General features: G+C 40.2%; 1 protein-coding gene across 2 annotated transcripts in view; it reads left to right on the top strand.

Annotated features, from left to right (window-relative positions):
• Window positions 1-21226, top strand: part of LOC105670436 (uncharacterized) — a 42787-nt gene that overhangs the window by 18752 nt on the left and 2809 nt on the right. The window contains exons 1-6 of one of the 2 annotated variants that reach the window (XM_067358750.1): window positions 9776-10442; window positions 10887-11324; window positions 12060-12225; window positions 13821-13942; window positions 14749-20337; window positions 20768-21179. In XM_067358750.1, the coding sequence (XP_067214851.1) occupies window positions 10964-11324; window positions 12060-12225; window positions 13821-13942; window positions 14749-20337; window positions 20768-21179 (6650 nt within the window). In that variant the 5' untranslated portion in view covers window positions 9776-10442; window positions 10887-10963. Of the gene's footprint in view, window positions 1-9775; window positions 10443-10886; window positions 11325-12059; window positions 12226-13820; window positions 13943-14748; window positions 20338-20767; window positions 21180-21226 lie in introns of those variants that run through there. The other variant, XM_067358748.1, reaches the window with a different exon arrangement.

Raw genomic sequence — 21226 nt, 5'->3', positions numbered from 1 at the left:
TTTTTAACACACTGACACTTTACCATTTGCATCGCGGTATTCCTCTCGCGCATTTTATTTGCCAGCGAAAGGAATTTGCACGAAAGGCGCTTTCCAAATGCGCGTTATGCCGCATTTAATTAGAATCTTGTAATTGCTTGTTTAATGAACGCTGAGGAAGGAATATATGGAAAGTTGGTACAAGCTTGTTGTAGATGCGCTCGGCCAATGCTTGAGCATTAACGATCTGCATCATTCATTAATGTGCGATCTTGTTGGGCGCTTGCTCAATTGATTTGTGAAAAGAAGCTGAGAAACTGGAATTTCACACGTGTTGTTTTGCACTGGAATTTCATACGTGTTGTTTTGCAGTAATACAATCTTTAACGTGTTTAAAAATAACATATTGTAATCACCTGCTTTACAATCTCGTTTAAAGAAGAAGCATCTTCAGTAAAGCATGATTATTATCTAATAAATCTTTAGTACGTAACTGATAATGTAGAAAATCATAAACAGTAAGAGAAGTTATATCTTTAATAAATTAAAAATTTAGAATTAATAAATTACAAAATAACTAATTATTTACAATTAAAAAGCACACACAGTAAATTTTTTTAAAATAATTGAATTAGTATTTATATTTTACTTTCTTATAATTCAATATCAAAATATTTGCAATGCCTTTTAATCTGCGAACCTAATACGTAAACCAGTTTGATCTGATTTATTGCAGCTATCTCGTATTTATGGACAAGATTGTATAACATGAAACGGGAGGAATGTCGAAAGACTAATCGCGTCTATCGCGAGTCGCGAAGAAAGGGCGAGCAGGAAAGATACGAGAAAAATTGTTCGCATGGGACTCTACAGATTTGAATTTATAAAGAGCCGAGCAGTTCCGCCTCCCGGAGAGACTCGGCATGTGAATTTTTCCACGAGTATTTACTCTGCGTCCGATGACCGGTGTGCGAGCCGCGCAAGAATTACGAACGCAATTCGTTTCGTCTACGTCTATTTCTGTCGCTTGGTACACGCGCTCTCCCTTCCAGACACCTGTGATTATCGAGAGAAATCACCGATCTATGTCCTTCGAGATTATGTCGTTGCCAGTTCTTGTAGTAATCTGAGCTCTACACTATCTAATCGATAATTGCTATTATATAAAGTTAAAACAACTTACTTTCTTCTTATGTCATTCATTAAAAAATTCTACCAGATATGACATTCCTAAAGAAACATTTTCGTCGCTGAAGGAAATGTCGCAAACCGAAATCGAGTAATTTTTCGAATTGTGCTAATACGAGAAAATGTCATATTTATCTTCCATTAACGTGTCGAATCTAATTTTTGCTAATATCTTGCTACGGATATTATCCAAGGCCAAAGTGTGGTATTGCGACATCCAATTTTAATCGTTTACGAAGCGATTATGTCGCTAAACCATTTCTTCAGACTACTTTTTACTCCGCACGCCATTTCGCACTTTAAAATTATCTTCGCCTAACAGTAATGCTTTACGTTTTCTTCTCGTACATATTACTATTACGTACTTATAAAAACTTTACTGTAAAATTTACATTCAATTACTACAGCCACATCGCGTGCCGCGTGGAGTTAAATTGCGATACATATTTTCTGTTTGCGATAAGTGAACATGTAAATAAACATTTACGGCTAGAAAATGCAATATAGAAATACACGTCTTTACCTATTCGTAATGTCGTCCGTGACTACCGGTCAGTTAAATGAGAAAGGGACCGTCTCGGTAATCACAAGGCCACTGCAAGTTATTGCTGCGATTTTCCCGTTTAACATTGTTTTTCCTGTGTATCTAACCAAGCGGAATTCGTATTTTTATCTCACACACCGGGTGACGAGCGAATATTTCATATTTATGCGCTTCAACGGTCTCACACTCTCTGCGCCACGTTCGTGATTGTGACACATTATTTATGCATAACGTAAGCGGATATTTTCATAAACTATTTTTAAGACATCGATTGGAAAACTGTTATAAACTGCAAATCTCTTTTAAACCTCTTTTCAAATTTTCACATTTTTATGAATCCAAAAATATTAGCGCAAAAAATCATAATTAGATTTTAAATAATGCAAATCTTAATTGTAATTTTATAAAGAAAATTTTTATACCAAAGTGTCGAGGCTATTATCTCGACTAATCTGTTATTATCAAGTAATAACAGATGTTATTACTTGGTTGGTCTGAGACACCGTGACTAGAAAAAGATGAGATAGATATATCAGTATAATTCAAAATATAAATATTCCTCTACGTTACACGAAGCTAAACAGCAACTATTAAATCCGCATTAGATTGCAAGTTGCAATTACGGATTGAAATCTGAGTTGGTATCACGCGCAGAACTTCCGTTTTGCGTGAAAGGGAATCGCAATTGATTCTAACAGCGAAAGTTTTGAATCGCGTGCCGGAGTTTGTATTTCATATGCGATAAGATCGTATAAAAAAAAATTAATGTTATAATCAGTTAAAGCTTGAATTATATAATGGAAAGATTAGATACAAAAAGCTGAAAACGAAAGCCGTAATAATGTTCAACACTAAAATATTATGCATCCGAGTAATATAAATTCTAATCAAAACAATAAATTAACAAATTAATTATTTTTTTAGATGCATAAAGGCCGTAAAAAAGGCAATTCGCAATTCGAATTCGCAGCCTTATATTCCCTTGCGTTCACACGCCGTTTAAATGCAATTACTGTCCGGCAATGAAAAAGATTTCAACGCTTCGAGGACGGATAAGCGGTGACTTCAACGACGGGTTCATTACGGTACATTCGCGTTAAACGTTGCGCTTAAGAATTCGCTTTACCTTATATCTCACAGATTATCCTTTACGCTTCATATACTTTACGACGGAATATTATTCCCTCAATAGCCTATTACAACATGAATACACATACTTCTAAAGTATAATTCTTCTAAAGTATATTTCTGCCGCTTATAGAGCAGTGGAGTCTATTATGCATGTATCTCCCGATACCTTAAGCGCCAATTCTCTCGTTCAGCTTTTATTGTCGAATCACGTACTCGTATGTCTGCCATGATAGCTGACATAATACGTAAAGTATGAACAAGTATCGCGCAATGAATAGTACGACCATGATTCTACGTTCGACAATAAATCAGAAACCGCAGAATAAGTTTCTTAAAAATTAATCTCATACAAAAAATTTTATTCAATTTGATTTTTATATATAAAATCACTTTTTTCTCGACTATATCACTCGTCACTGAATATCCTGCGTATGTTGAATAAATATTTTTCATATTTGCAAAATGATAATAAAAAAATACTGCTTGTGACGCATCTGATATTTTTTTTACGAGACACTAGCTAAAAACTTTTGCGTTGAAGAACGTAACATGAGAATTTGAGAGTTTATCGCACTCCATGTAGCTACTTTCTTGCTGACAGTTTTTGCGTCACCTGACATTACGGTAACTTTTTACTCGGCTACCGCATCAATCCGTGATCTTCCGCGGCAATTATCGCGGCGTTCTTCCGTAACGGCGGCATTACGATCCGTAAGCGCGTGCATTACGAGACGCGGCGGATTAATAGGATAACGAGCGCAAACATAAAGAAAAAAAAAAGACGACCCTCGGATCAATCGTAAATCCTATCCGACTTGGATAACCTTGCAATGTCGGCTACGGGTAATCGTCGGCGAAAGTAAAACCGCAAAGCATATGCGAATTCGGTGAGGGGATAAACGCTACGTCGTGCTGAATTCGATTATTCGGGCTCGCCAGTGTCACGTGCTAATTCGTCCGGTTTAACCAGAATTCGTCTAATAATACTTTTCGTTCGAGCAAAACCTGAAAAGCGAAGTTCAAGCTCTAAGATCTCATATGCGGCATTATTTAGGGTTAATAACGTAAGGTTATACTTCCTGGTTTCGCTAATGGTACTCTCACTTTTGTCTGTTACGTAGCCGGAAGGTAATGACCCATTATTAAGTAATTTAAAGCTTTATTTTAGACAATGAAGTAATTGATATCCTTGATATTATAACTTTGCCAATAATTAATTAATTATTATAACTTTGCTAATATTTTCAACAATCAAATGAAAACTAAGAAGCTAAATAATTCTGAAAAACACCCTGTTGCAATAGCGGTTCGTACAGATTTAGATGCCACATAAAATACAGCTTGTGGCAAAACATGTTCGACTTTGAAGGTTGACGTGACACGAAGAATTTTTGTACTTCAATAATTGTCGTCTGCGCCGGTCTGAATAACTGTCTTGTTCTAGCACAGAGAAGTATACAAACGAGCGCAGTTGCGTGGGTGTACGTATTGTCTCGCAAGGAATGTAGAAAGTAAAGTATCTTGGGTAACACAGCTCCGATGGGAGCAAGAGTATAGGTTGCCTGCCAGCGAGGATGTGCCTCAGAGAGTCCCAACTCTATCATCATCGTCGTCGTTGTCGTCGTCGTCGTCGTCGTCATCATCATCATCATCATCAGCACTGTTCTGCTGCCGGCTGCCTTCGTGTTGCAGAAAGGTCATTGCGGAGGCCTGACTGCAATGCAGCGAGCCGCATACTCGAAACGGGACACTATTTATTAAAGCGAATATCGCATCTACCGAAGCCACATTCAAAGATTTTGGACGTGCCGTACCGTTCATTCATATAGAATAAAAAATTTGCGCTTTTTGTGCCAAACAACGAAATAGTTGTCTGTTTCATAAATTTAACAGATCATATCCTTGGCTTGCGCTGATTCTATCAAATTCCAGATCGCCACGTCGGTGAATCGTGAAGAATTTTAACGTTCATTTCGATATACCGCAAGCGCCGAATAGTTCTCAAGTAATTACAGCTGATATTTGGCGCGAGAAAAGCGTCTCGATGCGACAAGAGATCGGTTCGCATCCGCCAAACGTGCGATAAACCTTTGACATTTCGAGGATTCCAGACACCGCGGTTGCATAATATGCGCATCCGCATATACATATAGACGCACACACGTATATATGTATACGCACACTCGTGTGCAGGGAGAATGCAGCTTTATCTTCTAAAGAGAGTGTAATCGATGCGTCCCGTCGGCATACTTTTCCTATTCGATTCAGCTTCGGATGTTCGCTTTCGGTGCAAGAAAGAGAACGGTCTCGTCCTAGACTCTGCGCACAATGGAGGCTGGGCCGTCGTCTTCGTCGTTCGCGCGCACCGTGAAATTGACTGGTTACACTTATAATTAGGCATACAATGGCCTGTAACTATTCAGCCCGCGGCCGGCTCGTCTTAGTTCGGCGTTCGACCGATAAGCGTAATAACACGTTCGCGTCTATCTTTACACCTGCTGACATCCGCGAATAATCGGCGGTGCGACGCTCGCGCGCGGAGATGCTCCGCGCATCTCGGTTTCTCTTGATAACGTCACTTTCACCCCGAGCTGCCAATAACGATTTTACATAATCCGATTAAATTTCGATGTAAAATAAACCTGCTTAGGGAAGAATAGAGAGAGAGAGAGAGAGAGAGAATTAGAAATGAGAAACACTTTTATTCATATAATTTGTCTAAAAATATTGTGTCGTTAATTATAAAATAAGTAATTCTAATCCGATCGATCTTAAACTATTTATAAATTTATATTATATTCACGAGAATTAAAATTATTTAATCTAAACTTTCTAATAAGGTATAAATCTTAAATCAAGTTTTATTTCAAATTTAATATTCATATAAAATTTGATAGTCTTTTTATCTCATAATTCAATCTAAATCCTCTTATTTAATATATATTTAACATATATTAAAATTATAACTTTTAAAGATAAAATAAATTTACTGTTATATAAGTCCTCATTAAAAGACGATTGGTTATGCTACTTAGCACAATCGTTATATTGTAGCTAATCAATTCATCATTGTTAAGCAAAATTGATCTTTAATCGCACTTAAAGACACGTTTCTATTAATAAGTCGACGAAATATTAGTTTTACATAACAATACTTGAAGAAGTAAAATTAACTACCGGAATTTTAACATTTCGTGTGCAATAAACTAATTATTTGAATTCAAATGCTATAATATAATCATAATATGAGCTAACATAAAATATTTTTACGTGTAGAATATTTTGATTATGCTGACGTTTAACTTAGTTTTCTAGCTACGCTGCGTAAGACTGATAAAAGTTCAAATTAACTTTCCAAGATAAAGTGCGAGAGAATCGGTTTCGGTATCTAAGACTGCATCCTTGCTAACCTAAGGACATCAGTAACGTTCAACCGTTTCCGAAGGTCCGCGAAGGGTAATAGCGTGTGGGGAAAACAAGCAGAACTGGTCTCTCTCGCGCGCGATATTAAACTACGCAGGATCCTTCGATCGCGGTTCGCGCTCCCGCAGCTCGCAATGATAATCCTGGCACGACGTAAACGACTTTTGCGACTGTTTCATTTATGTATGAAGGAGCGCTGTCCTTGATTGGCTATCGATGCAAATTTCTAACAGCAAAATGTCACTCGGGGCAATGCTTATAAATCAAATCGCCGGCGTGCAATTAAAATACCGAGTATGATATCGACCTGAGTCGCGATGGGAAACGTAACGGTGGATTATTAAAACGTGCATGCACTTTGAAAGTGGACGCAGGAAAAGGTGGATACCTTCCTGTCGTGTTGTCCTCCCTCGCGATTTCCTACGGTCATTTTCCACCGTAATCCCTTTGTCTGTCAATGTTAATGCAGAGGTTGCCTTGAGTAACGCAGCGCATTCAAATAGTCTAGAGATTGCCTTGAGCAACGCGATACATTCACATTGCGCAGAAGTTTTCATGGTAAAAAAAAATGGTCGCAACAGTTCAGAATTTTATTACCTTATTATCCTTGATATGTGAATATGATCGGCGTAATTGTTATTCTTGTCGTGACGTTCGATATTCGGACGGATTATGATATCCATTCTTAAGTCATTCGCAATACACATATCAGGTCCGCGTTGTTATATCATATTGTAATTTTCTATTCTTTTTTTTTCCGACCGAATCACGAATTGTGCATAGATAATGCTGAAGAGTTACGCAAGATTTCGCCGCACGATTGCGATCAAGGTGAAAGTCTTCGAACTCGGTAGAGCGAGACTTAGTGGTATCAGCAGGCGAGTCTCATAAATTACAGGCAATGTCATTGGAGAGTGTCCTTTAACGACGAGCAAGGAGAGTCTTTTCTGGCTCGAGGATAATCGCGTGCTTCACGGTGGACTCGTTGCGTTTCTCGTCCTTTTTCGCGACACGATCCAGCAGCGATATAGATACGTTCCCGCCGATTTCCTCGCCACGGCATATGGGTGCCTATCCGGCGAATCCCCCCGCGACTTTTAATACAATTATCTCGCTTTTATTCACGAGCGCAATCAAGTCGCCTCGCAGATGCCCGCCTCTTGAGCGGATTAATTCTAGCGCGTCACGGTGAATTTCACGCGGCGAGCAGAAATTTTTATCCGGAGAATCGCTTGTCGCGTATCAAAGGATACTTTTATGCAGCAAATGGCTGTCTTAACGAGCTTCATTTTAAGATACCTATTGCTTTCAGTTCCTTTTAATCTTGTCTAGACGAGATTCAGTTAGCGAGATCTCGTTGTATTATATAAATTATTAGAAATATTTTAGCCTGTATAATTAATATTATACAGGCTAAAATTTAATTTCCATTACAGAAAAAATGTGTGACTTTTTATGTGACAGAAATCGAAATAAGTTTAAAAAAATAAAATAAACTTCTTTGTGTACAGATATAATTTTTTGGAACAAAAGTATTGTATTTTAATTGAGCGCGAATGTAATAATATTCACTATTTTTCATCTCAATTTATGATCTTTTCATTTATGCAAAATATTCGATAATATGATAGAAATAATTTTATTCAAAAACATAAATATTGCATACAGATTTGTAGGAAATTTTTGGCGTATTAAGTCACACGTCACTTTTTTACAGTATCTTATATTAAATTAGATCTTTTTCCGTGAGAGATTTAAAAAACCAGAGAAACTGAATGATACTTTTCAGTGGTGTTACGACTGCACTTTTTTTCGCAAACGTAAGACGCTTTCACTGAAATGTGCAAGAACGCCGAATTCTTCAGTGGCAGAAACATAAGCGTAGTATTGAGCATGGGAACAAAAAGTAGAATAACAAAATACATTAGGTAGATAAACTAACGTCGTAAAATGAGAATAAAAGAAAGAGAAGTCGATTTAACGATCATTTAATGTCAATTAATTATTTTCAAAATAATTGCACGTTTAAGTCTGATCTATAATAAGAGGAAGCAATGATGATGATGATGATGATGATGATGATGATGATGATAATGATAATGAAGATTATTGATTCCGCGTGATAACTATCATTCCAATAAAAACGTTAATATGCTGATTTACTTTGCACATTTAATACGAATTAATGCCAGAGTATTTTTAACGATGACCATGTTTTTAACGTATCATGACAACAAAAAATTTTTGCTAATACCAATCAATGTAATTTTTTCTAATAAATACGTGACATAAATAATGTAAGAATCATAAAAAATCAATAAAAGCGTAAATCGCATTCCATGCATAAATTATTCAAATTCTGAATAGTTTTGACATTTCAACAAGTAGGATTTAAACTGCTACTGATTCTTTATTGCCTTTAAATTGGTTAAAAGTCTGAAAGCCTTTGACACCTTTGTTAAACACAAATAACATAAATCATGTAAATATATTTGTTATTCGTTGAAAAAAGGTGTTGAAGATTTTGATGACGCTAGTCAAAAGGAATAATTCGAATGAATCGGAAGTGTGACTCTTGCGGTTTCGGAAAAAACACATTAAATGTGTCGCTATCTTCGTGGATTATGTCACGGAGATAGGATCCTGTGCAAAATCGACCCTGGTAAACTCCAGGCTTCTTCCTCGGCAGGACTCTCCGCGTCGACCGCGGGGTGAATCAGTCCTTTGTGCCGGGCTCTCTCAGGGTCAACCACTTTCGGTGCGGTATATGCCTACGACGGTTTATATGTACACTCGCAAACACACTCGCTCGTCCCGAGCGTGCCTACAGGGTGTCTTGAAAGTCACTTGGCGTAGCCAACAGTTAAGTACCACCAGCTAGTTAGGTATTTTCAGACTGACTCCGGCTCCTCAAGCCGCATCTTCTCGAAAGAGAGATAAGATTAAATATGTGTATATACGGCCAGAAAATTTGTACTTGTGAAATTTGTGCGAGAAAATTACCCTTGATTTCGTAAAACAAATCTGAGACATTTCTACGCGAGAAAAAATATAAATAAATATTAAGAAAATAGAAATAAAATTTACAAGTTCGAATATTTTAAAAGAAAAAAATTTAATTAATAACATACCAATTAAATGATCTCAGATCCTCCTGCAATTAACAATTATTGGCAGTTATCGATCAATTAAAATTTTTAAAGCGGATAGAAACGAGAAACGTAAAAAAATTGATGTTTTTACGTTATAATGACGTTGAAAAAAAGAAGAAGACAATTGACGTCCTTGCTCATTCTTCGAGATCTTTTTATTACTCGATGTATACTTTATGTAAACAAATTAGATTTAAGTATCGCATTATATAACAAAAGACACGCAGGCTATTGAATATAACTACACGTAACTATACGTAACAATATCATATATAATGTGAAAAAATCTCGCGCGGCAGCACCAAGCAGCGAAAAAACGAGACGACAGTTGCCGCGTTAAAGGCTCATTCGGGCTCGCACGCTCATTTCTTTCTTAAACGTTCGTAGAGATTTATTTCGAGTGGGTGCTTCGAGAGGAACGTTTTCCACATCGTCCGGCCTGCGGCGGTTAGAAGGGGTTAAACCTCGCGTTTTGCTCGTTTTCTCCGGCGGCCGGCGGATCGCGAAGTTTATTGGCTCGACGCCGTTCAAAGCCGAAAAAATAAGCCAAATAGGCTGCTGCTACGCAGAGGGAACGCGAAGGATGGTGGGAGGTTCGCAGGAAACGCACGGAGGACGAAAAGGAGTGAGAGGGAGAGAGAGAGAGAGAGAGAGAGAGAGAGAGAGAGAGAGACAAAGCGTGTAGCAAATTCATCTTTGTCGGCCAGAGCGAGGATGTTTCTCACGAAATTTCTCATCGCGATTCGCACGAGCCTCTAATTCGATGCTCGTTGCTGATTCACTCGTGACACGTCGTCTCGCACGCAGGCGAAAACAATTCAACGATGCGATCAACAGTGCGCAAACCTTCCGTCTTTCTCAGCGGTCTCTCGCCGCGATTGAGTCAGCGTTAAGAAGTAATTGATTTTTGCGTTCGGCGAGAACAGGTTCGATAAATTGTTTCGCGAGAATATCGATAAGATATATGCCAGTTCGGACATCTCTCTCTTTCCCATATCTCCTGCGCCTCATCGTTCTCTGGGAAGGTATAAATCTATCTCTATCGCTGACATCACTGACGGGTATCTACGTTAACTGATTAATAGGCCACTTTGGAGCTCGGCAATCAAAATAAATACTATAATAGTTATAAACTAAACTGAACTCAAATAAGTTTGTATGTTTGTATGTAGCGTCTTGAACAAATTTTGTCAACCAAGCTTCTAGTCACAAATCGATAGTCGAATTAAATCTTTGCACCGCTTTCAAACGAAAATACCGAAATATGATTGCAAAACCAAGCCTTAAAAAATTAACTATGTTTTTTAATCCCCTATAATTTAAAATCCGCTTGAAATCCAATGAAATAAATAATCTTAAACAATATTAAAAATTGTATTGAAATTAATTCAATAATAGAAACACTGTAATAGGACAACTGGCTATTATCACACAACTGGCGATACACAAACATGACAATTTGTTTGCAGAAACGGGACGCATGACAAACGGACACGAGGGCGTTATCAGGTGAGGGTTCAGCAGCTTTCGGCGACGCGATCGAGAGATGTCGAATGCCGGCGGCGCGGACAATCCGGCGTTCGCCAACGAGGACGAGCGCGTCGGCAACTCCAAGCTGGAGAACGGCGGCAAGCAACCGGCCTTGGATCAGGATCGCAAGTCCTCAACAGCGGACGGCGCGCCGCTAGAAAATGGCCATCAGCGATCCTACATATCGCAGCACTACGTCGAGCCTGTCAAGCCCAGCTCGGAGCAGTCTTACAAAACGGAAACGCGAATCGAGCTGCCGGCCGATGACGCGGAAAAGAGCACGTCCGAGCCGAAGAAGCTCAACGGCGTTCACGGGAACGGCAACAACAATGACGCCAGCTTCCTCAATAACAGCGCCACGAGCGTACAGGTCAACGGTGAGTTGAAATGCACGTGATATCCCACTACCGCACAATAAATATACTGTAAATACATTACACACACAAGCGAATAATTTGAAGTGTCACAAGCGAGAAAGAGACTTAAGGAAGACCTTATTGATTTCCATCGCCCATCGGATGTGATTTCAGCGAGAACTTTCGACCGTTAATTGCCACCACTGACGCGACCATCGGTTTATTGAGAAAGAGTCCTATTCGTGACCGGAGAAACCCCAGGAAGTATCGCGCGCGATACTTTTTACGATGAATCCGTTGATATTTAATCGCGCTGCGATATTTACTGCATCTGATGTCACACCGATCGTCTTTCCGTTTTGATATTTGATCTTGTATCGCGTGTATTTGACAATGGCAGTAATAAAAGCAAGCTTTGATAATTACAGATGCCGTCTCTTCATTAAATTTAATTAAATTATATATTAATCATTTCTTTCGTTAATTAATTATTATATTCTTATATGTTTTTTGATAAAAATTGATTTTCACATTTCGCGTAACTCTCATATTTCGTACGATGCGCAACGTATTTCGTTTGTTTTTTTGATTATATCGCGCGAAAAACAGGAAGCTCGGTCCTGCTTTAGCTTCGTCGCTATTTCGCGGAATGCGGTTTCTCCGCTGTTTCATACGACCGGAAAATGAAAACCGGTTGCGTACCTTACGCACTACGGATAATACTTTGATAGTAAACGGTTTCCCGTTTTTTCATAGAGTCTGGAAAGAAGGAGCAGATCGAGGCCGTAAATCTAGAACTCGTCTCAATGAGGCCGTACACGGGTAACAATATCCAGACGAAAGGTCAGGAAGCCTGTGAAGTGCCAACTGATCCTTACGAGGAGTACTTCGTGCCAGTTAATGAGCATCGAAAGTACATCAGGTAACGTTGTTCGTCGAAGCAAAGCAAGAACAAGTGTTTTGCGCTTATGGATTTCTTTTCCTTTCTATCTCTATTTTCTAACTCTCTTATTAACTGTTTTTCGTGACTACTATTCACCAGCCCGGCGTGCATAAATTATTCTGAATTTTAGAAACAGAAAACATGGTATGACAATGAAAGACATAAAACGTACGTAGCTTACAATCCACATCTTCCGTCTATATGCTAATTGTAAGTTAATAATCATTGTAAATGCTTTTAGACAAGTGTGGTAAAGACTCTCCTTCGTTGACGTTGTTCTTATTTTACTTTTATAAATAAGAAACATATATTACACGAAACAGGACTTTGCGATAGAAACTAAAGATACTAAAACTACGATGAGCCGGAATTTGAGTGCGCGCATACGTATGAGACGAGAGTAAAAAAATAAACTCACAATTCTTATAATATTTATGTTTAGAAATTAAATTAAGACAAAAAAATTCCGGTTTACATTTGAATTGGTCTACTAAATACATCCTGCAGAAGACAATGATAGTGCACGATAGTTACATTTCTTTCAATATCTCCCTTAGCGTAATTATACTGCAAGGACTATCGTAAAACTGTGGCAAAAATATTTGAAATGTGGAATAGAGATATATTAGCGTATCATCCGCGGACGTGCCGAGAGTGTCGAGAGACGATAAAGATCCGTCTTAGCACCGTTTCTAGCCGCAACAAATGGCAGAGCGCAGAGCTTGGCCGCTACTAATTGAAAAGCCTCACACAAAGAGGTGGCAAGAAAGAATTAGACGGTATTTTCTGTTATCACGGTACTTAGCAGGGGTCCCGAGGCCGAGGTTGAAACGACCGTGGCTGGAGTGCGTTTTGATTTGGGCCCGGGCGTCGGCCGCGAGGGACTCAGCCTGAGAGACCCCGCCGCCGGACTGGTCGACTATTCCCACTGGCTGACAGCCCTCAGGTACTTGACGGATGCTTTCGAGGAGAAGGAAAAAAAAAGCAAAGCAGAAACAGCTGGGGAATTGTCTTAGTGGAATATGTATACTTTGGTGTCTCTTAGGGGCACGCGGTCGCGCACTAACACGCTTACGCTACCGCTCCTTCCAATATCGAATACGTTTCTTTCTTCGTGTCCGATATGTTTCCTTTAGGATGATTTTACGCCCAAGAATTTACCCGGCGTATCGAAATGTCGATACCAAGTTAACTTGTGGATGAGATAATTTCGACACGAGCGCTGGTGAACGTAGAAAGCATCGAATAACTGGTTGATAAGTTAATCTCAAAAGTGTAGTATCTTGAGCGAACACTACACAAATCATATCTCGCATTCTTCTATCGTCACTTTCGGTTGAATATTTGAGGAAGTACACGATACGCGTTACACGAAATACACGATCCAGAGATTAGGCATTCGGGGACTGTACCAGGAAGCTTCTAATCTCATTGGCTGACGACTGTGCTAGGAACCGCGTTACACGCGCAACGCTGTATAAAATATGCTTTCTGGGTTTAGGACGAAGAAAATATTCAAGCGTGCACGATGCATTTTTGTCGTGTCTCTACGTAGCGTCGAAATTATGTTGCAGGGGCGAGAAGCTTTACGTCACGAAGGACAAGAGGTCCAAAAATTCGCACTGGAGAAGAATGGCCTGGGGATGCGCGCTCTTGGTCGTGACAATTGCCGTGATTATCGTCATATTGGCCGCAAGTAAGACGCCTTCTTTTTCTCTTTGCAAATTTTATTTTTACACAAAATATTAACGCGAGCGCGCTTTACTGTTTTATATCGAAAAATGACCTCAATTCAAGAAATTGAGTTAATTTTTCAACTATATGGGAAATAAAAAAATAAACTATATACACTCAAAAAAATATTTCGCTGATGTAGTTAGATTTCTAGATATCGCAACAAGAATGTATCGCTATTTTTCGTATCTGTGAAAACATTGTTTGTCACATACAGAATTTATAGCAGTAATGTTCTAGCAATAGCTTCTGAAAAATTTAGGTACCATTGCTAAATATTATTCATTGCATGATCTAACACGTGATTGATCTTATATAGATAGGCGCTTTAGAGAAACTTTCTTTTTAAAGTTCACAAACAATACAGATATATATTCTGTTTCTGTCATCTAAACTGATTAAGTAATTACATATACAATATCACAACAGTTGCTAATCATTTATCTGTTTTAGTTAATTTTTTACACCTAGAAAATTTTAGCTATTATTGCAAGATCATTTTTTTGAGTGTAATATAACAAAAGCTATCCTTAAATATTAATTTGAATAGTAAAACAAAAAATGAAAGTACGATAGTACTTGTTGGCATTTTTTTATATAAATCAAAAAGCATGATTACGCTGCTTGGAATTTTTCGCACATATTTTTGCGACCACTTTCGACATTTAAAGTTAAAAGATTTAAATATGATAAAAAATAGATCAGAGATGTAGTTTTTGTAAAAGTACCAAATATAATTGCTTTATACCCGACACATTCTTATTTTAGCCGGCGTAATCTTTACACAAGAAGCTACAGAACCCTTGGAAAATGTGGCAGAAGGTGACACTCGCCAATATGACGATGAACACACAGCCGAAAGGAAGATATACGTAAAAAATACACCGTCAAGTCCACCACCGTTTACGTCAAGTTTCCCGCCGTGGCGTCCGACCGACGAAACAATATATCAAACCGTACCGAACGCATTAGACGGAGTTCTGCGACTGGACAATCTCAATTGGAGCGACGATTTGAGCGATGTCAAGTCGCGAGTGTACAGACAAGTAAGCGACGAAATAAAGCAGCATCTAGAAAATATCCTTCAGCAGACAGACAACGCGTCTGTTGTCAAAGTGTATGATATCAATAAAGAAGGCGAAGTAAAATTCAGAATAAGCCATCCGCCGTTTAACACGCCTGGGGAAAGTCAAAAATACATCGAAGAGATATTGCAAAAGGAAGGTAACATGATCGGACAATATCATTTGAATAGACTTCAAGTGGAAAAACTTATCGATCAGTGTGAACACGGCAATCTCGAGTGCACCGGAAACTGTAAATACGATTACTTCGCGGTTGCATTTACGTGTACTTGCAATTCTGGAAAGAGCTTGGATCAGGATGGCAAAACTTGTAACGATAGCGACTTGAGTAATGTCGAAATGGACGATACGAAGCCGCAATCCGGCACAGAATCAATTCATGATATTGTTAAGGGTAGAAGCGAGTCCGGAAATACGGACGCGAGTCATCCCAACACTTGGAAGAATCCGGACTTTAAATCGACAGAATCTGAAATGGATGACATTCACTCACACTCACCTATAGAACAGCAGACCGAATCTACACCAACGACGATATACATACACATGGTGCCAAATGATAATTGGAATCACGAGCATTCGCATCATTCAACAGAAGCTACACCCGAACCCGAACCTTCTATTAAACCAGAAGAACCAACAGTACAATCATTTACCGTCGCCACAGTTGAATCAGAGCTCACTGCTGAACCAGAACCCCCTGCTAAGCCCGAGCCCACTGCTGAACCAGAGCCCTCTGTTAAGCCAGAGCCCACTGCCGAACCAGAATCGACTGCTAAATTGGAGCCTTCTGCGCAACCAGAACCAACTTCCGAACCAGAACCTACTGCTGAACCAGAACCTAGTGCCGAACCAGAGTCTAGTGCTGAACCAGAACCCAGCGCTGAACCAGAACCCAGCGCTGAACCAGAGCCCAGCGCTGAACCAGAACCCAGTGCTGAACCAGAGCCTAGTGCTGAACCGAAACCCGCTACAGAGCCGACTGCTTTTGAACCTACAACCGTATCGGAACCTGCTGCCGAACCAAAACCTACGTCCGAGCAAGAGCCTAGTGCAAAGCCAGAGCCGATTGATGTGCCAGACTCTACAGTTGAACCAGAGCCTAGTGCTGAACCAGAACCAGAGCCTAGTGCTGAACCAGAACCCACTGCAACATCGGAAATTACTGTCGACGCGAAATCTATAACCGAAAAAGAACCTACTGTGGAACCAGTGCCTGTCACGGAACCAACAGCAATTTTCAATGAAGCGAATCACGATATAAAATCAAGTACGGAATCATATTTGATAACAACACACTCACATTTGAAATCAGACACTGAAATATCTAGTCAGCCAGAACCGACCGCTGAACCAATTCCTGCCGAACCATCTACACAAATATCACTTTTAGACGACGAGAATACAACTGACGTATCCAAATTCTTAATCGATTCAAGAAATGAAAACAACAATTCCAAAGATGATGATTCGTTAATCACCACTGCAAAGTCTAATGAAAATCCAATAGATGATGACGCTCCATTGCGCGTAATACCTTTAACATCAAAAAATCATTCCACAGATAAAAACAGTGATACGCAAATTATAACGGAATCAACAACAATACAATCTTACACTACAAAGAGTGATAAAATTGGTGAAAATGCAACCATTGAGAAGGATCTTATTATTTTAAATAATGAAGATTCAAAACAGAATAATGAAGAATCAGGCGCGGAACAATCTACATTAAGTCCCGATCGCCAGAAAGATAAAGAAAGTGACTCTACCATAGAACTTGATTTAATAACCAAACAACAATCAAGCACTAGCTCGGATATTTTCAAACCCAGTTCAACTACTATGTCACTGGAAGAAAAAATAGAATTAACTACTCTTAGATCCACGCTTAGCGATAGACATTTCCATACGATAGAAATAAATGGCGTAAGTAATAAAAATTCAGAAATTTATAATAAACCTGAAATACACGAGACAACTACAACACCAGAAATTGCTTCTATCGACACGTCCACTCAGCCAATAGCTGAGGAACACGCACGTCAGAAGGAATCCGATATACCAATTTCGAATGAGAGAAATGTCATCGAACATATGCCGACGACAGTCTTTCCTAAAATACCGAAAGATTTCGCGAAAAATGTCGAGCCGTTGAGAAAACCGGACGACGAGCACATCATGCTGATACCGAAATTCGAACAACCTATAGAATTACACGCGATAATTCCGCAGCTCATTCCGGAACAAAGTGCGCAACCCGCAAATAAATCTTCGAAAGCGGAAAATTCGACGACAGAAACCAGTAACGAGACAGCGGTTAACGAAAATGTGCACGCGAAAAAGCCCATGAGAAATTCGACTTCGTTCGGTTCACCCACAGTGCGTGCTGACGAGAATATCGTTCGTACGGATAATAATCGGCAAGCGGTTCGGCCTGATGAAGTCCAAGAACATTCCACGAGCCACCCCCTTCACCCGGCGGTATTTCCCGAAAATTCAGTAGATCATCACGCAGGAAAATCTGACGTGACTGACGATCGACACGTTGAGGATATGTCGCCGTTCCTGCCGGACGTTCACAAGGAAAAAGAAAACGCGAAAAAAGCACCGCGGCTGGATAAGGACGAACAAGAAGTTCCCAATCCTTTCGAAACCCACATCGACGACGTTATAACGCATCGGCCCTTAATACGCACTAATACGGGCGACACGAAACACCGAGTGAATGAAACTGAAACCAAAGATTTGTTAAACGACGTTAACTCACATTCGGCGAGTGATGAAAGGAAGACAGATATCGCGGAGAATAATGCGGAAAATCGTAAAAAAAATATAGATGACGGAAGCAACAGCGTTAAAGACACTGTTAAGAATGATTTGGACGTTAGCGAAGTCGATGGAAAATCCAAAATTGAAAATGTATTGCATCAAGATGATAGTTTTGCGAAGTCAAACGATGACATAGCAGAAGATATGAATGAAAAAAGCAACGGTTCCTCTGAAGATGACGAAGAAACATTGAGAGTGATTCCATTGACGGTAGGAGATAAATCGATAGATTCAATTTCTCAAACAACAACGCAATCTGTAGGCAAGATAACACCAAACGAGCCCGTTGAAAGTACTACAACTTCTGCCGGGAAGAAAGTGGAAAAAGAAGTTGCAAGTTCGGCGGTAGAAAGTAGTACGACCAGCTCGGAGAAACCGGAAGAGAACGCTGTGGAGGATCAATACAACGACATTACAGATGAAACTTTGTTAAAAGGATACCGACATGATAACGCCGACAAGAACATTCCGGTTAAAGTTGCCGAGGAATCCAAGAAAGCGGTTTTTAACGACATTGATACTGTCTCTCGTAAAGCCACGCCTTCGACTACCGCATTTGATACCATGAAGGTAAGAAACGAGACGAACGAGGAAATATCTTCCGATACGACGCAAAGTCCGACGACTGCGAAAGACGCCTTGGGTAACCAAATGGAAGACGCCAGATTGACCACACAAGAACCTGTGCTACCAATGGAAATCCAACAAGAATTATCAACGACCGTAGCAACCGACAAGGTCGAAATCACCACAATGATCGATGATAATAAGCGAGAACAAAATAATGCGGAATTATCGAACGTTGGCCGATCCGATGAGAAAGAAACCGTGACGACGGTGCAGATTGCAACGACTCAATCCACGCTAGAAACCAAGACCACAGCTCAAATCCCGATCTTGCCTGAAGAGCTGCAGACAACGGAAAGCGACGTGTTAATGACAACGTCAGCGACGCCGAGAGAAGAGGAAAAAGTGACGCAGGCAGCTAAGAAGAAAACGGAGTCGGAAGTTTCGACAGGAAGTGTTAACAACAAAAGTAACGAGAAAGGAAACGCTGTCACGCATAGCGCCGAACTGGACATCGATGCGAACAGTACTTCGTCGGAAAGAAGCATGGCTGCGACGATAGTGCACAAAAGTAATTCGAACGTGGAAGCGATGGCTGAGAATTCGACGGAGAGCGCGAAGGTCGAGACGACAGAAAAGAATATCGCATATAGCGTAGAAACCTCATCAATACCTTACGATGTCACCACCGTGGAAGATGTCAGACCGGTGACGGAAGTGCTAGAAGACGACACGCAACCTATGATAGATTACAGAATGCTGTTCATCACGACAACGCCGAGATCGATCATGATCGAGCAGAGTTCGGATGAATTGTCCGACGAGGCGCTCAGAGTGATACCGCTGGAAAAGAGTCAGGAGAGCAAGAAAAAAGCGGACAAGAAGGGTTTCGACAAGTATAAATATAAGAAAGAGAAAGATCTGAGCCTGGAAGAGCAGGACGAGGAAAATGTATTAACGGAAAGTTCTGATCCAATCACTCTTTCCCAAACAGAATCGTCGAAAATTATTGTCGCGGACGACAAAGAGCTGAGCGATAGCGCGGTGAGCTCCGATTTAGACCCGGGTGTGCCCAGGCTTATCGTAACCGACACAGAAGGCAATATCGTGCCGATACCAAAGCTGAAGACCGCAGAAAATCTTGACATTCATGACGATGACGAAAATAAGGGAACGGTCGCGGAAGCGAAGCCTAAGAATTATCCCAATTTCATACCCGTGTCGGAGGAAATAATCGAATCGGCGCCGGTCACGGAGCCCTACGTGATCATGCGAAATTACACTTATCGTCCTGCGATCGGAGGGAAAAATGCTGCGGGCGAGGCGGCGATCGAAGGTCGCGCGAGTGACCCAGAAACGGATCTCTCGCATGGCGACGTGAGAACAACGGACGCGGATGGCGAACAACCTGTCTCTTTTGTCTTGGATCAATCGTTCGGCGACACCGTGGAGGCAAAAGTGGATCGCGTTACGAAAGAGCCGACCATGATCCGAACGACCGTGCGAACTACGCCGTTGGATGTGGATGACGAGAGCGCGACTGCCGTCGCCAGCAGCTTCGCAAAATCCATGCCGAACGTGATCCTGTCGAAATGCACCGCGGGTCAATTTCAGTGTATCAACGGTACGTCCAGAGACGGCGCATACTGCGTGCCGCTATCCGCCAAATGTGATTCCGAGAACGATTGTTCCGACGGCTCGGATGAATTGAAATGCGTGGAAGAGGGTTGCCCGGGCAATTTCCGCTGCGCCAGTGGACAATGCCTGAAGAGACACCTCGTGTGTAACAAGATCGTCGACTGCGACGACGGCAGCGACGAGCACGATTGCGAGAACTGGAAGTGCCAGTCGGACGAATTCAAGTGTCAAAGCGGTAAGCGAAGCATCGAGATCGAAATATATAAAGATTTGAAGATAAAATTGGTTCAAAACTTAAAATACAAAATTTGGAAAAATAAAAAAAGAAGAAAATTATAGCATGAATACAAAACTTAAACTTTTGTAAAAATTCAAAGAAAACACAGAAACATTGGACCACTTTAATAGTAAAGTATTTTTAAATTATATTATCGTTTAAAAAAGTTTAAATTATATCAAACTCAAAATTTGTTTAAATTCTTTATAGAGTAAAAATTATTTTATCTTAAAAATTTGCTAAAAAAATCTCAAAAATTAATTTTTTTAATCTAGACCCTTTTTATCTTCACGTACAAAGAGATAAACAACAAAATTCAACGAAACATGCATGATTTAAGCATCGATAATTTTTTTAATTTAAATACGATTGTAAAATATGATTTCAGGAAGATGCATTCCAGCGCTATGGCAATGCGACGGTCGGCCCGACTGCGAAGACCATCGAGACGAGCACCATTGCGCCGAAAGCTGCGGCAATAACGAATATCTGTGCCCGACAGAGAAATGGTGCATTCCGCAAACCTGGCGATGCAACGGAATTTCCGAGTGCATTAACGGGGAAGACGAGAAGCTCTGCGATTGCGCTCTAGATCAATTCAAGTGTCAAGTCGGTGGATGCATTCCCTTAACTCAAGTTTGCGATGGCATTGAGAACTGTCCGGATCATTCGGACGAATGGAGCTGTCTAATAGTCAATGTCACTGCGGACAGAAACCTAACTGATACAGAAACAGATAGCAATGCCGATAAGAATGTGGCGAGCGAATTGACTGATCGCGTGCCATTCTTAAAAATAAGGTATATAAATATTGTATAATAAATATCAATTGCTTACCTTTTTAATT

Source organism: Linepithema humile, chromosome 1 (assembly GCF_040581485.1).
Source record: "Linepithema humile isolate Giens D197 chromosome 1, Lhum_UNIL_v1.0, whole genome shotgun sequence".
NCBI classification, from domain to species: domain Eukaryota; kingdom Metazoa; phylum Arthropoda; class Insecta; order Hymenoptera; family Formicidae; genus Linepithema; species Linepithema humile.
The sequence above is the reverse complement of the archived record's forward strand: the minus strand, read 5'-3'. Positions and strand labels throughout refer to the sequence as shown.